Source organism: Aegilops tauschii, chromosome 5, assembly GCF_002575655.3.
Source record: "Aegilops tauschii subsp. strangulata cultivar AL8/78 chromosome 5, Aet v6.0, whole genome shotgun sequence".
NCBI lineage: Eukaryota > Viridiplantae > Streptophyta > Magnoliopsida > Poales > Poaceae > Aegilops > Aegilops tauschii.
The window spans coordinates 48,743,702-48,758,448 of record NC_053039.3 but is presented as its reverse complement, the minus strand read 5'-3'; the positions used below and the strand labels follow the sequence as shown (position 1 = coordinate 48,758,448).

The window sequence follows — 14,747 nt, the reverse complement described above, 5'->3', positions numbered from 1 at the left end:
TCACTTTTTGCTGCACATCACGTCCCAGAGGACCAGGTGGGTGCTGCCAAAGAGGCTATACGCCAGGCGGGCATTATGATGGAGAAGATGAAGATGGTGCGGCAAGCCAGCCAAGCTGCTTATGATGTCATCTCCGCTCTCTAGAGCAACGTCCAGGTTAGCAGATTGCCGACTGACTCTTTTAGCTTGTTCTGTTAGGATATGCTACCTGAAAACTTTTTTTCAAAGAATCTTTTCATCTGTCTATGCTTCGCATCTGTACACCCACTAGGTGTTTTGATTTGCCACTGAGCAAACTTGTATCTTAGGTCGACTAGATTGTGTCGATTGTATTGTTGAACTAGTGGGGGCACACTGAGTGCACCCACTGGGTGTAGTCCCCGAGACCATAGTTGACTGCGGGTAGTCGACTGTGGTCTGAGAAGTAAAATTTCCACTCGGTCTGGACGGACCATGTCGAGTGGAATCCGAACCAGTGGGGGCACGCTAAGTGCACCCGCTGGGTGTAGTCCCCGAGACCGTGGTCGACTGCGGGCAGTCGACTACGGTCTCAGATCCTCTTTTTTTTACACTCGGCCTGGACAGACCACGTCGAGTGGAAACTGGACCAGTGGGGGCACGCTAAGTGCACCCACTGGGTGTAGTCCCCGAGACCGTGGTTGACTGCGGGCAGTCGACTACGGTCTGAAAACAACTTGAATTTATCGAACTACTGTTCTGAAGTAACTAATCTTTCCATCTGCCGATTGACTATCCCTTGATTACAGAAATCTTGTGAACTCAGAGTTTGTTTTGCTGAATTGGAGAAAAAACAGATTCAGCTCAACCTCGATCTGGAACTGGCCAAGACAAATCTGCAGAAGGCCAAGGATGAAGCTGCTGGTAAGAGAAAGCTTGCCGACTGATTTGTCTCTGTACCAGATTCTATTTTGCTTTTTTCTGAACCGAGCGCTGTTTCTTTCAGAGAAAATGAATCAAGCTTTGGCGAAAAAGGACCAAGATCTTGCGGCCGCACAGAAAGCAGCTGACGAGAAAACTGCACTCGCCGAACAGAAGCTAGCTTCAGTCGGCAAACTGGAGGAAGAAAACGCCAAGCTGAAAACTGCCCTTGATGAAGCCAATAAGGAAGCGACTCGTCTGAAGAAGGACAAGAACAATCTGAACGAGAAGATGGAAGGCATTGCTCGCAAGAGGGACGATCTGGAAAATTATCTGGGAAGTCTTGCCAAGAAGTTGTTCGTCATGCTTGAAGGTATTTTCTTTGAAATGACTGACTTGTCATCGTCGACTCGATATACAACCGCTGACTCATCTTTGAATTGTACGTGCAGAATTTTGCCGGAACTTCGAGGAAGAGACTGGGCGAGTTGAGACAAGGTTGGACCCCATCCATTCTCCAGTGAAAGACGAGCCTGCCATGAATGTACTCCGATTGGAATATCGTGTTGCTGGTGTTGTTGATTATCTTGCTCGACTGAAGGTCGCAATGTCGCGGATCGACACAACACTCTGGCCAGGGGCAATGCTCAAGAATGACCTCGAGTCTCTGATGACTCGACTTAATGAGATTCCCGGTCAAGTGCAAGAATGGAAGAAGTCTTCTGCCCGGTGCGGCGCTGATGTGGCTCTGACTTTGGTTCATGTCCACTGTAAGGAAGCGCGAGAAGAGAAGCTGGCAGCGATCAAGGTCGCCAACACCAAGAAGCATGACTTCCAATCTTTCATGGAGACCTTCATTGCTGCTGCCACTCGGATTGCTGACGGAATCGATCTGGACGAATTCGTCGAGCCTGCCAGCCCTCCTCCTGCGGAGTGAACAAACTTTTATGCCCCACCTTAAATTTGCCTCGGAATGCCGAGTGATTTTGTAACCATTAAACTCCTTCGGGCTTGATGCCCGAGTACTTTAATCCGCAGTCAGAACCTTAAGATTTATCTGAATTTGGTTTATCTCCGAATATGCTTGTGCTTGCCTTCGAGTGGAATTTGTTCTTCACTCGGAATATTTTTTGTACTTGAGATGTAGCTCTGGGGAAGAGGTTCTAGTCGACCTGCACCTCGTCGTCCTTGCGGATGAGGATGGAGCGCACGTTATACTTGTGGCGCAGCTCTGAGGAGAAGGTTGCTGTCGACCTGCACCTCGTCGTCCTTGCGAATAAAGATGGAGCGCACATTGTATTTGTGGCGCAGCTCCGAGGAGAAGGTTACAGTCAACCTGCACCTCGTCGTCCTTGCGGATGAGGATGGAGCGTACGTTATACTTGTGGCGTATCTCCGAGGAGAAGGTTGCAGTCGACCTGCACCTCGTCGTCCTTGCGGATGAGGATGGAGCGTACGTTATACTTGTGGCGTAGCTCCGAGGAGAAGGTTGCAGTCGACCTGCACCTCGTCGTCATTGCGGATAGGGATGTGTTTCAAACTTAGGCGAGTACGGGACTGCAGCTAAGCCCCCGAGTGGGAGGGTTGCTCACCACTCGGTGGGATTTTTCAAACTTAGGCGAGTACTGGACTGCAGCTAAGCCCCCGAGTGGGAGGGTTGCTCACCACTCGGTAGGATTTTTCAAACTTAGGCGAGTACTGGACTGCAGCTAAGCCCCCGAGTGGGAGGGTTGCTCACCACTCGGTGGGATTGTTCAAACTTAGGCGAGTACTGGACTGCAGCTAAGCCCCCGAGTGGGAGGGTTGCTCACCACTCGGTAGGATTTTCCAAACTTAGGCGAGTACTGGACTGCAGCTAAGCCCCCGAGTGGGAGGCTTGCTCACCACTCGGTAGGATTTTTCAAACTTAGGCGAAACGGATTCGCGACTAAGCCCCCGAGTGAGAGGCTTGCTCACCACTCGGTAGGATTTTTCAAACTTAGGCGAAACGGATTCGCGGCTAAGCCCCCGAGTGAGAGACTTGCTCACCACTCGGTAGGATTTTTCAAACTTAGGCGAGTACTGGACTGCAGCTAAGCCCCGAGTGGGAGGGTTGCTCACCACTCGGTAGGATTTTTCAAACTTAGGCGAGTACTGGACTGCAGCTAAGCCCCCGAGTGGGAGGCTTTCTCACCGCTCGGTAGTATTTTTCAAACTTAGGCAAAACGGATTCACGGCTAAGTCCCCGAGTGAGAGACTTGCTCACCACTCGGTAGGATTTTTCAAACTTAGGCGAGTACTGGACTGCAGCTAAGCCCCTGAGTGGGAGCCAACTGTCGTGGATCTAAGACTGACAGTAGAATGGGGGGTAGGTATGAGGAGGCAAGATCCTAGCTATGGCGAAGTTGTACACGCGAGTTTTACGAGTTCAAGCCCTTCACGGAGGAAGTAACAGCCCTACGTCTCGGAGCCCGGAGGCGGTCCACTGGATTATGTGCGTGTGAGTTACAGGGGGTGCGAACCCTTGTCCCAGAGGAGGGGGTGGCTTATATAGAGTGCGCCAAGACCCCACCTCCCCTCCGTTACACAGGGTTCAATGTTCATAAAGAGTAAGCGTTACAGGTAACGTCCGCAATAAAGTGTTATAAATGGTAATTAAGTCTATGAGTAAACGCCCGACCGTTGCTGCGTAGAGTGACTTTAGATCTTCTGTATGTCGAGTGGTTTCTGTGACGGTCGAGTGACATTGATTCTTCCGAGTGGAATGTCTCTGGTCGAGTGGATGATGGTACCCTTCGAATGCTTTTGTCTTTAGGGTGATGCCCTTGGGGAGGGTGTCTAGGTCAGGCCTATGACCCTATCCTAGGTACATGGCTTCATCAGGAGGAGATTGGCGGGAGGAATGGAGAATGAGAGGGAAGCCGAGGAGGGAAAGCGGGAGGAAACGGTGGGAAAAGGGCCTCCTCTCGCCGGCAGAGCGGTCCAACGCCCCTTTTCGCTTCTGCCGGCACCCCCAGGCGACCCCCGGGTGCTTGGGTTCGGCTCGGGTTCGCGAGCTGTTATTTCGGCCCAAACCGGCGCTATATGAGATCCCGGGGGTGCGACTGGGCCGATTTTCGGCCGCCGGCGCTAAAAAACGCCTTGGGGGCCTGTTGGAGGTGCGGTTGGAGATGCTCTTAGCTGTATGGATGGAGGAGAAAGAATGAGCTAGCTCTCCTCTTCTCCTTCCCGCAAAAAAGCTCTCCTCTTCTCCTTGCATGTGTGTGGGTGTGTGTGATGAATGAGTCGACACCCTCCTAGGGGGGCTCCCGTGAGGTCTTATAGCATGGCCTCCTAGGTTACAAGTGATAAAATGAGGCGGGCGGGGCCGAGCATTCATGAGCCTGTTTCCCGTGGGAGGCTCCTTGAGGCAACTTATAAACTGTTGTCTAGGGGACAAGGGATTGCCCACATAGTCTACCATGCATGACGTGCGCATAGCGTCCGCTATTCATCAACAGCGCCCCGCCGCAATGTATGGTCGTCTCGTCCGCGCATGTTCGATGGAATGTTGCAGTTGACTTCAGGTAGCCGGCCGGCCGGAGCAGCCGACCAGTGGTGTGGGCTGGAGCAGGCGGCCGAGGCAGGCGGGCAAGTGGCCCGACTCGCCGTCTTGGGACTACCCGGGGTTCATCCCCCGACAGTAGCCTTCAAGCCTCCGGGTGACTTGAAGAGTCGTGCGAAGGGTCTTTGCTGTCGTATCTCTGAGGTTGCCGATGACAACCGGCTGCGGGCCTCAGTCGGCGCAGCTTTCTTCCAGTGGGGGCGCGCCAGCGCACCCACTAGGTGTAGCCTCCGAGCCTCTGATACGTCTCGAACGTATCTATAATTTTTGATTGTTCCATGCTGTTATATTATCATTCTTGGATGTTTTACAATAATTTTATATCATTTTTTGGGACTAACCTATTGAAATAGTGCTTAGTGCCAGCTGCTGTTTTTTTGCTTGTTTTTTACTTCGCAAAATATCAGTACCAAACGAAGTCCAAACGCAGCGAAACTTTTTGGAGATTTTTTCTGGACCAGAAGACACCTTGGGGCCAAGAAAGCACCAGAGGGGATCCCCGTGGGGACCAGCCCAAGTGGTGTGTAGGCCCCACGAAGGTCGCCTGCACCGTCTCTTCGCCCTATAAATTCCCAAATATTGCAGAAACCCTAGGGGAGTCAACGAAACACAATTCCAGCCGCCGCAAGTTTCATAACCACGAGATCCAATCTAACACCATCACAGAGGGGTTCATCATCCTCATTGGTGTCTCTCCGATGATGCGTGACTAGTCCACCATAGACCTAAGGGTCCGTAGGCAGTAGCTAGATGGCTTCTTCTCTCTTTTTGATTCTCAATACAATGGTATCATGGAGATCTATTTGATGTAAACCTTTTTGCGGTGTGTTTGTTGGGATCCGATGAACTTCGTATTTATGATCAGATCTATATCCATGAATATTATTTGAGTCTACTTTGATATCTTATATGCATGATTATTTATAGCCTCATATTTCTTCTTCGAATCTTTGGTTTAGTTAGACCAACTGGATCAAATTTTCTTGCCATGTGAAGAGGTGCTTTGTGATGGGTTCGATCTTGCGGTGTCCTCTCCCAGTGACAGAAGGGGCAGCAAGGCACACATGTATCGTTGTTATTAAGGATAACAAGATGGGGTCTATTCCTACATGAATATATCTTGTCTACATCATATCATCATTCTTATTACATTACTCCGTTTCTCCATGAACTTAATACACTAGATGCATGCTGGATAGCGGTCGATGTGTAGAGTAATAGTAGTAGATGCACGCAGGAGTCGGTCTACTAATTTTGGATGTGATGCCTATATATTGATCATTGCCTTCGATATCGTCATAATTATTCGATCTTCTATCAATTGCCCAACAGTAATTAGATGCACGCAGGAGTCGGTCTACTAATTTTGGATGTGATGCCTATATATTGATCATTGCCTTCGATATCGTCATAATTATTCGATCTTCTATCAATTGCCCAACAGTAATTTGTTACCCACTGTATGCTATTTTCTCGAGAGAAGCCACTAGTGAAATCTACGGCCGTCGGGTCTATCTTTTATCATATTGTTTTCATATCTATTTTTATTCGCATTTGTTTTCAGATCTATTATTTCAAAAACCCAAAAATACCTTTTCTGCATTTTTCTATTTCGTGTTTTGTTCAGATCTATTTGCCCAGACTCATACAAGTTAATCTATCTTTTTACCGAGGAGGGATTGACAACCCCTCTTACGCGTTGGGTTGCGAGGGTTTGTTCTTTGTGTGCAGGTACCGTTTACATAGTGTTGCTTGGTTCTCCTACTGGATTGATAACCTTAGTTTCATAACTGATGAAAATACCTACCGTAGATGTGCTGCTTCATCCCTTCCTCTTTGGGGAAATAACGACGCAGTTTCAAGCCGCATCAGCCTACGGGTGACTTGAAGAGTTGCGTGGAGGGTCTTCGCTGTTTGCTGTACCATATGGTGGTGTCGAGGGTCTCGACAGGTTTCCCGAAAGGAAATGATCATGGAAAGACAAAGTTAGCCATTAGATCCCTGTACGCCGGTGCTATCAAATATTTAGTTTTAGCAGCGCAAGTTTTATGCAAAGGGATACCGATCGGTTTCGTCCGAGCCCCCCTTCAGTCGTTTCCATGTCCCCTCTCCCGCTCTTTGGCTTTTACTTTTGCTAGCCGGATTGGAGTGGAGTGTACAATACTTGAACTCTGGGGAGCAGATTCAATCGAGCAGACATTTACAAAGGAAATGACCGGGTCACCCAAGCTATTTTCTCTTCAGACGTATGTTTTAGTTCAGATTTTTAGTTCGGACTGTCAAGAACCAGAAGTTGCTATTATTTCACCTCTCATCATACGAATGCACCACGATCAACACTAGTGTGAAGGGAAATGGTGGTCTAGTTCTCTGTTATGCCATTGTGGCTCACACAGTATGCAGCACCATGGCAGAGAGGCATCATCTCACATATTAAGCGTCCTTTTGATTCATCCTGGGCTATCCCGTCCTTGCGGTGCCCTCTCTAATGTTGCTCGAAATTCAGCGAGGTACTTGAGGTGTGTTGGAGGAGACTCATATTCTTACATAGTGGTGGTATCAACGTTTGTTGCACTCTAGGGTCTCGACCTTCTTTTACACCCTTCGAGTGTACCGACAACATATGTGCCCTCGTCGATGGTCTTTACATACGGTGTTCGTCGCCCACACAAAAAAGCTTGGAAACACTATGAATATGAAACATCTTTGTTAATTCTCAATCGACCAAAAACCAAGTTAGCTCTTTATCAATTCTAGAACGATATGATCTGCATTGCCATAAGAGTTGTAAGCAGGAAGCCACTGAGGTTTTCCCAGTTGCAAGTGAGTGAAAAAAACCAACTAGTACAAAAATGTTTACATAGTATTAAATCGTGGGATGATGTTACTTGACTGAGTAGGCCAAGTTTTAGGCGCACCCATATGAAAAAGGCGACAATTCTGTTTATCGATTCGTGTAACATTTTGTTTTCACCGTGGTGTGTGTATTGTATCTTTTTGCGGTAGATATTGTATTTTCTTCCTTTCTCTAAAAGCAAAGATACTGTTTTGGCTCCTAGCTGACATAGTAGAACACTGCATTTTCGTTGATCAAATACTGCATTTTTTTTAGCAAATCAAACACTGTACGTTTTTTTTTTTGGCATCATTTTGCACTTAACAACTTACACACGCAAAAAAGTGGGCCTATGCAGTCGGATCGCGATCCATACCATGAGCAAAATAAGCCCAGTAAGCCCAGCAAGACAGGTCCATCAGTCTAACACATGGAGAGATTTCACGGTCTGGCATATATAAGATCCCGCCTCACGCAGCTTAGGGTTTCTTCCCGGGCGCTGGCGGCGGAGTAGGGTTTCACCTGCATCCATTCTCAACGTAAGCCTGCAAGCAGCGCCGCCGCCTATGCTATGATGAATCTCGTTTCAGATCGCTCGTACGTAACCTTGCGTGCGTCCGTTGCAGGTTAGCAGGAGCGAGTGGGAGTCCGGCCATGGCGCCGTCGCAGCCCAAGTCAGGGCTCTTCGTGGGCATCAACAAGGGCCACGTCGTCACCAAGCGCGAGCTGCCGCCACGCCCGTCCGACCGCAAGGGGGTAAGCCGTCTCTAACCTCCGATATCCTCCTTCTCCTGCCCATATGCGTCTTCTGCTATGATCTCAGTGCGGGATTGATCTGCCCATCTACTTAAATTGTGCCGACCTCTGCGACTGTTCTCTAGATCTGTGTTTGCTCGGTAGTTCCGTTGTTGGACGCGTTATAGCTGACGCTTCTATCTCGTTCCCTAGTGTTCACAAGGCTAAATTGTTCGTGTTTGTTTTATTTAGGTACGCTTTCTACTAGTTTTAGTATTGTGTTCGTGTTTGTTGTTTTTATGATCAAAAAAGGGTGGCGAGCTAGATGTTAACAGTATAGCACAGTATGGTTGATACTACTGAAGGGCAAAAGTAGTCGGGTTAAATATCTGTGAGGTGTACCTTGTCTTGCATGGAAGCTCGCTTGCCGAATTGAGACCAACCGATAAAAAATTTCTACACATTGGGAGCAGCCTTGGGTCTGCAGTGATGCATGAACACACGTTTGGCAATTTTGATATTTCAGAAGTCCCAAGTTGTTAGTCCTGGAGGTTGATAGTTGTTGGTGATGAAATGTGACCGCTCAATCAAGTACCTTATAATTTCATTTCTAAAGTATCACTGACTGTACTACACATCTTTTTGAAGAATATTTCAATATTATCTGTAACAGTTTTGCTAAAGCTAAATTTGCCATAAGTATTGCACATCTAAGTCCTATGTCATTGATCTTACACCGAGATTCGTGTGGGTATATTCTTTTTCCTTTTTCTTTTTCTTTTTAATACTTGATTGAGTCTCTTAGATGTGCAATAACTAGGGCACATCTGGATAGGCCCTAGACAGACCCTATCTGTAAATAGCTGTAAATGCAGTTTTAAATGATTTAGTATTAGGGGGTGTTTGGTTACAGGGACTTATTGGTGTTGGGACTTAAAAAAGTCCCTTTAAGTCCCATCTAAACCAAACAGGAGGGACTTATAGGGACTTAAAGTGGGCATTTGGGACTTATGAAATAGTCTTATAGGGACTTATAGTTGTAATATGGTCTTTTAGTCCATGTTAAGTCCCAGGAACCAAACAGGTAGGGACTTTTTAGGAACTTGAGACTTATAAGTTGGGACTAAAAAAAGTCCTAGGACTTATGAACCAAACAGGGCCTTAGTCTTAATTCTCCTATTGTTCAATACTTCGATGCATAACCATGGCCTTGCATAACTTGGGAGCATTGATAGCCTCTTGTTTTCATGTGTAAATCTGGATTCTGTATTGGGCTTGATTACCCACATGGGCCTGTTGTATTCTGCAGTGAAGTAATAGCCATTGCAGAAGGAGTACCTTCCTTCCTTGCATATTATTTACTACTGTTGTCAAGTCATGTTGAAAGTAAAATAGGACCTTGCTGTGTTTGGGACCAAATTGTTATTCGGCTATTCTAGCTGGCTTTTTTTTAGCGAATTGTAACTTGTATGAAACTGAAACAAAGTTAACTTACATGCTCCTATATGCTCAGCTGAATTATTATAACATGTCTATCCAGTTTGCAGTTATTCTTACAATGTTATCTTGGCATATTTTGCAGAAAGGTACCAAGAGGGTGCATTTTGTCAGGAACTTGATTAGGGAGGTTGCTGGATTCGCTCCCTATGAGAAACGTATCACTGAGCTTCTTAAGGTTGGAAAGGACAAGCGTGCACTCAAGGTCGCCAAGAGAAAGCTTGGTACTCACAAGAGAGCAAAGAAGAAGAGAGAGGAGATGTCAAGTGTCCTTAGGAAGATGAGGTGTGTAACCACTCGACTCACCATTTATATTATGAACATTATTTGACTCTGCTGTCCTATTATTCAGTTTTCCTTTTTGCTCTGGACTACTTAGTTACCTAGAGCATTGCATAGTGCATCCTCTAGCTTTAGGAGAATTATGAATTTGTTGGGTTTAAAAGTGAATTGAAGACAAAAAGAATTCCTTAACATTAAGAAATGCTGTGCTGGCTTCCAGCCAAGCTTAAATAAAGCGCTAGGTCTAAATTCCCTTTTTTAATCTCTGCTTAGTGCCTATCTCGTCTCTGCCTAGTGCCTACCTTGTAGTGTGTGCCGGGGCACGCTTAGCATGACTAGGCCCTAGGTGTTCTGTTGTTGCATTCGCCTATGCACGCTTAAGCGAACGCCTATGGACTCAACAATTCTTCCAGCAATTTAAAAAAAAATAGATGTGGCTTTTCTCCCTGTCAAGTAGTGTAGGTTGTAGACAGCAGTTTCCACTTGGAAGATGATGGTGTTTTCGGTGTTGCATATATAATGCAATCTTCACCATAATTATGTTTCTATTGCTTGTAGTTCTTTAGGTTTTTCTTTTGCCTGACCATGTTCATGTCTTCTACATTCAGGCAATAACAGTTGCAATTCTGTTTTGCTGTAACAGTTGGTATATAAATGACTAAAATGTTCTCACGTGATATGCAGGTCTGCTGGTGGTGGTGGTGCTGGTGACAAGAAGAAATAGAGCGTGGCTAGTTGGTGAATTTTATCCGAAAACTCGGTCCTGTATTACCAGTCCGTACCTATAGAGCTATGGCCATTGTGTTGGATTTTGGAACTATTAAATTTGACGCTCTTAAGCCCGTGGTTTCTATTCTGAGAAGACCAATCTTTTTAAGATTTTTAGTTTGGTGCCTTTGTTTTATTATTACTTGCTTTGTTTGATTACTTGGCACAAAGCTGTTTATTGCAATTATGTAGCGTGTCTGGGTTTTGTACCTGCGATTGTTGTATGTTTTCAGTAGGTGAATTGCTATAAGAAGCCCTGCCACGGTGTGGTCTTGGATCCCATATCCCCATTACAGCATCCATGTCTGGCATAATATCTTGATTTACCAATTGTCAACTGTATGAGCATCTATTAATAGCGCCTTCCTAGTACAAAACATCTTCATATATGTAAGGTGTATTTGTTTTTGTGATAAAAATCCACAATGCAAGGTGCAATTGTTCTAATTCCTCGTAATTCAGTTATTGGCCCTCCAAAAAAAAAGTATCTCTTCTCTGATTGCATGGATCTCTCCTTAGATAAAAAAGAAAACTACTCTCTCCGTTCCTAAATACTTGTCTTTCTAGGCATTTCAACAAGTGACTACATACGGAGCAAACTGAGTGAATCTACACTCTAAAATATGTCTACATACATCCGTATGTGGTAGTCATTTGAAATGTCTAGAAAGACAAATATTTAGGAACGGAGGGAGTATCTCTCTTCGGATTCTTTCCTGACCTAATATATTTACTTGCCACTAATCAATGAATTAGATGAGGCTAATTCCATCCTAAATTGTTGAATTAGATGAGGGTAATTTCATCTTAAATTGTCTATAATTATGTGCCGATCATCGTGTTGAAAATAATACACCTTACGTAAAGGCATGGATGTTAGAAAACACTGTTTTGACCTCCCTTTCCGCGAGGAAAGAATTCCTTGTTGAACACTCTTCTAAATTTCGTTTTCCTATTTGACACTGTAGAAATATTTCTTACCTAGTACCAACTTTAAATTTTGTTCACAACATAACATTTCCGTCCATTTTTTTGACCTAATGGTGTTAAATGACACGTGAAATGACAAGCTTACCAAGTCAGATCAAAGTCACTATCATTTGCTTCACCTGGCTCATAATCCCCCCCTCTCACAGGAGGCGGGCGGCCACGTCATTTCGGAGCACCAACCGAAGTAGGCCTTCCATGGCACGTCGCACGAGCGTACGCTGCGCTTCACTGCTATGCAGGGTCGTCCGTATGACGAGTCTCAAGGAGACGGTAAGCTATGACCTCAATCTACGCAAGCTGATCCACGGTTCCGACCGCAGAAACCTCTCAAGGGAGGGGCGACAGATCCTATTTGGCGCTTCAAGCGTGCAGTTTGCAAACGGGCGCCTGAAGACCTCCAAGCTTGGCCAGCCCGTTTAGCTATTTTTTGTTTTTTATTTACTTAAATTTTGTGAATTTTTTCCAAAATTGATGAAGTTTTTAAAAAACGATGAACCGTTTCAAATTTTTGAACTTTTTACAGAATTGATGAACTTTTTTCCAAAATTGATGAACTTCTTTGCAAATTCGATGATTTGTTTTTAAATAGGTGATTTTTCAAATTTGATAAACTTGTTTTTAAATACGTTAAATTTAAAAAAAATGATATTTTTTTCCAAATTCAATGACCTTTTAGAAAGATTGATGAACTTTTTCAAATTCGATGAACTCTTTTCAAATTTGATAAACCTTTTTTCAAATTGATGATCTTTTTCAAGTTCATGATTTTTTTCCAAAATCCTTTAACATTTTTTAATTCATGAATTTTTTTGTATTTTCCGCTGTTTTTTTTCCAGTTTTTTCTCAAATGTGAACGTGTACATGGGTCGGCTGAAAGATCGTCGATGTCGCCTAGAGCGGGGGGGGGGGGGGGGGGGGGGGTGAATAGGCGCTTTAAAATAATTACGGTTTAGGCTTGAACAAATGCGGAATAAACCTAGCGGTTAATTTGTCAATCACAAAACCTACAACAACTAGGCTCACCTATGTGCACCAACAACTTATGCTAAGCAAGATAAACTACTAGGTGATAGCAAGATATATGACAAGAAACAATATGGCTATCACAAAGTAAAGTGCATAAGTAAAGGGCTCGGGTAAGAGATAACCGAGGCACTCGGAGACGACGATGTATCCTGAAGTTCACACCCTTGCGGATGCTAATCTCCGTTTAGAGCGGTGTGGAGGCACAATGCTCCCAAGAAGCCACTAGGGCCACCGTAATCTCCTCACGCCCTCGCACAATGCAAGATGCCGTGATTCCACTAAGGGACCCTAGAGGGCGGTCACCGAACCCGTACTAATGGCAACCCTTGGGGGCGGTCACCGAACCCGTACACTTTGGCAACCCTTGGGGGCGGTCACCGAAACCCGTCAAATTGCTCGGGGCGATCTCCACAACCTAATTGGAGACCCCGGCGCTTGCCCGGAGCTTTACACCACAATGATTGAGCTCCGAACACCACCAACCGTCTAGGGCGCCCAAGCACCCAAGAGGAACAAGCTCAAGGGTACCAAGCACCCAAGAGTAATAAGCTTCTCAACTTGTAACTTCCACGTATCGCCGTGGAGAACTCAAAACTATGCACCAAATGCAATGGCAAGGGCACACGGAGTGCCCAAGTCCTTCTCTCCCAAATCCCACCAAAGCAACTAATGCTAGGGAGGAAAATGAGAGGAAGAACATGAAGGAGAACACTAAGAACTCCAAGATATAGATCCAAGGGGTTCCCCTCACATAGAAGAGAAAGTGATTGGTGGAAATGTGGATCTAAATCTCTCTCTTTTCCCCAAAAATTAGCAAGAATCCATGGAGGGATTGAGAAATAGCAAGCTCGAAGAAGATCAACAATGGGGGGAAGAACACGAGCTCAAAGCATAAGGTTCAATGGGGAATTAGACCCCCTTTTATAGGTCCCCACGAATCTGCCCGTTATGTGCAGAAAACTGTAAGACCGGTACAACCGGTGCACGAACCGGTACAACCGGTCAAAGTAGAGGAAAAACCAACCTGTAGGAAAAAGGCCTAAGCGGTACAACAGCCCGGGGAACCGGTAGTACCGGTTAAACTAAACTAACCGGTACAACCGGTCAACAACCGCCCAAGAACCGCTCCGAAATAGAAACTAGTCCGGTGGTAGAGTGGTACATGGCCGGTACAACCTTCGGACCAATTCTGGAGCGGTACAACCGCTCCAAACACCGGTTGTACCGGTCAACCGGTACAACCTCTCTATGTAAAATAGGTAAGATCAAAACAGCCACAACTTTCGCATACGAGCTCCGAATTCGACGAAATCAAGTTTGTTGGAAAGCTAAAGACAAGAGCAAACACAATCTTGATATAAATATCAAGAAATAGCAATAGAGAAAATACCCAAAATAAAATGGTGAGAACCCTTTCTCAATTAAGACCGGTAAAAACTCCAACACCTAAAACACAAAAGAAGATGCATAAGAAATCGGTTTTCGAAGAACTCGAGCTTGTCATCAAGATGACCATAAGCTCTAAGACTCACAAAGATAACCAACCAAGAACCAAGAAAGATGATGCAAGGATGCAATGGTTTGAGCTCTCTACGAATTATACGATCAAGCTACTCATCGAGAGCCCCCCTTGATAGTACGGCAATCGATCCTATAAGCCGGTCTCCCAACTACCACCATGAGACCGGTAAAATAGAAAACCTATCAAGGGAAAACCTTTGCCTTGCACATGGTCCACTTGAGCTAGATGATGACGATCTTGACTCCCTCAAGTTGGACCACATTTCTTGATTGCATTGGCTCGATGAAGACTAGATGATTGCTCCCCATACTCCACTATGGGTGAGCCACTCTTCAGCACATCTTCACAAGTCCATTGACACCACAATGGATGGCAAGCTTCAAGCACTTGATCTCTTCGTGATGCTCCACTTGAACTTGCACACGACAATCTTGATGACGATCACCACTTGATGTCATCCTCTCCATGGGTTGAGTGATATCTTCCTCTTGACGCAAGCCCATGAACACGTACCTAACCCCACATAGAACTCTCACATAGACCATGGGTTAGTACACAAAGCGCAATGGACAATGCTTACCATACCATGGGATCGCTTGATCCCTCTCGGTACATCTTCTACGCTTTGT

The 14,747-nt window shown here is 45.5% G+C and overlaps 1 protein-coding gene across 1 annotated transcript; it reads left to right on the top strand.

Annotated features, from left to right (window-relative positions):
- Positions 1-7,710: 7,710 nt before the first annotated feature.
- LOC109753823 (large ribosomal subunit protein eL36x) lies at positions 7,711-10,789 on the top strand. Its single transcript, XM_020312748.3, has 4 exons — positions 7,711-7,837; positions 7,925-8,054; positions 9,616-9,815; positions 10,497-10,789. Exons 2-4 carry the CDS (start codon positions 7,953-7,955, stop codon positions 10,534-10,536), a joined length of 342 nt encoding a protein of 113 aa, XP_020168337.1. The 5' UTR covers positions 7,711-7,837; positions 7,925-7,952; the 3' UTR covers positions 10,537-10,789.
- Positions 10,790-14,747: the final 3,958 nt, after the last annotated feature.

Excerpts from the sequence above, each read along its gene's own strand:
- LOC109753823 (XM_020312748.3), top strand. The coding sequence starts at position 7,953 with ATGGCGCCGTCGCAGCCCAAGTCAGGGCTCTTCGTGGGCATCAACAAG. Across the intron at positions 8,055-9,615 it reads GCCCGTCCGACCGCAAGGGG|AAAGGTACCAAGAGGGTGCA; the intron begins GTAAGCCGTCTC and ends CATATTTTGCAG. Across the intron at positions 9,816-10,496 it reads AGTGTCCTTAGGAAGATGAG|GTCTGCTGGTGGTGGTGGTG; the intron begins GTGTGTAACCAC and ends CGTGATATGCAG.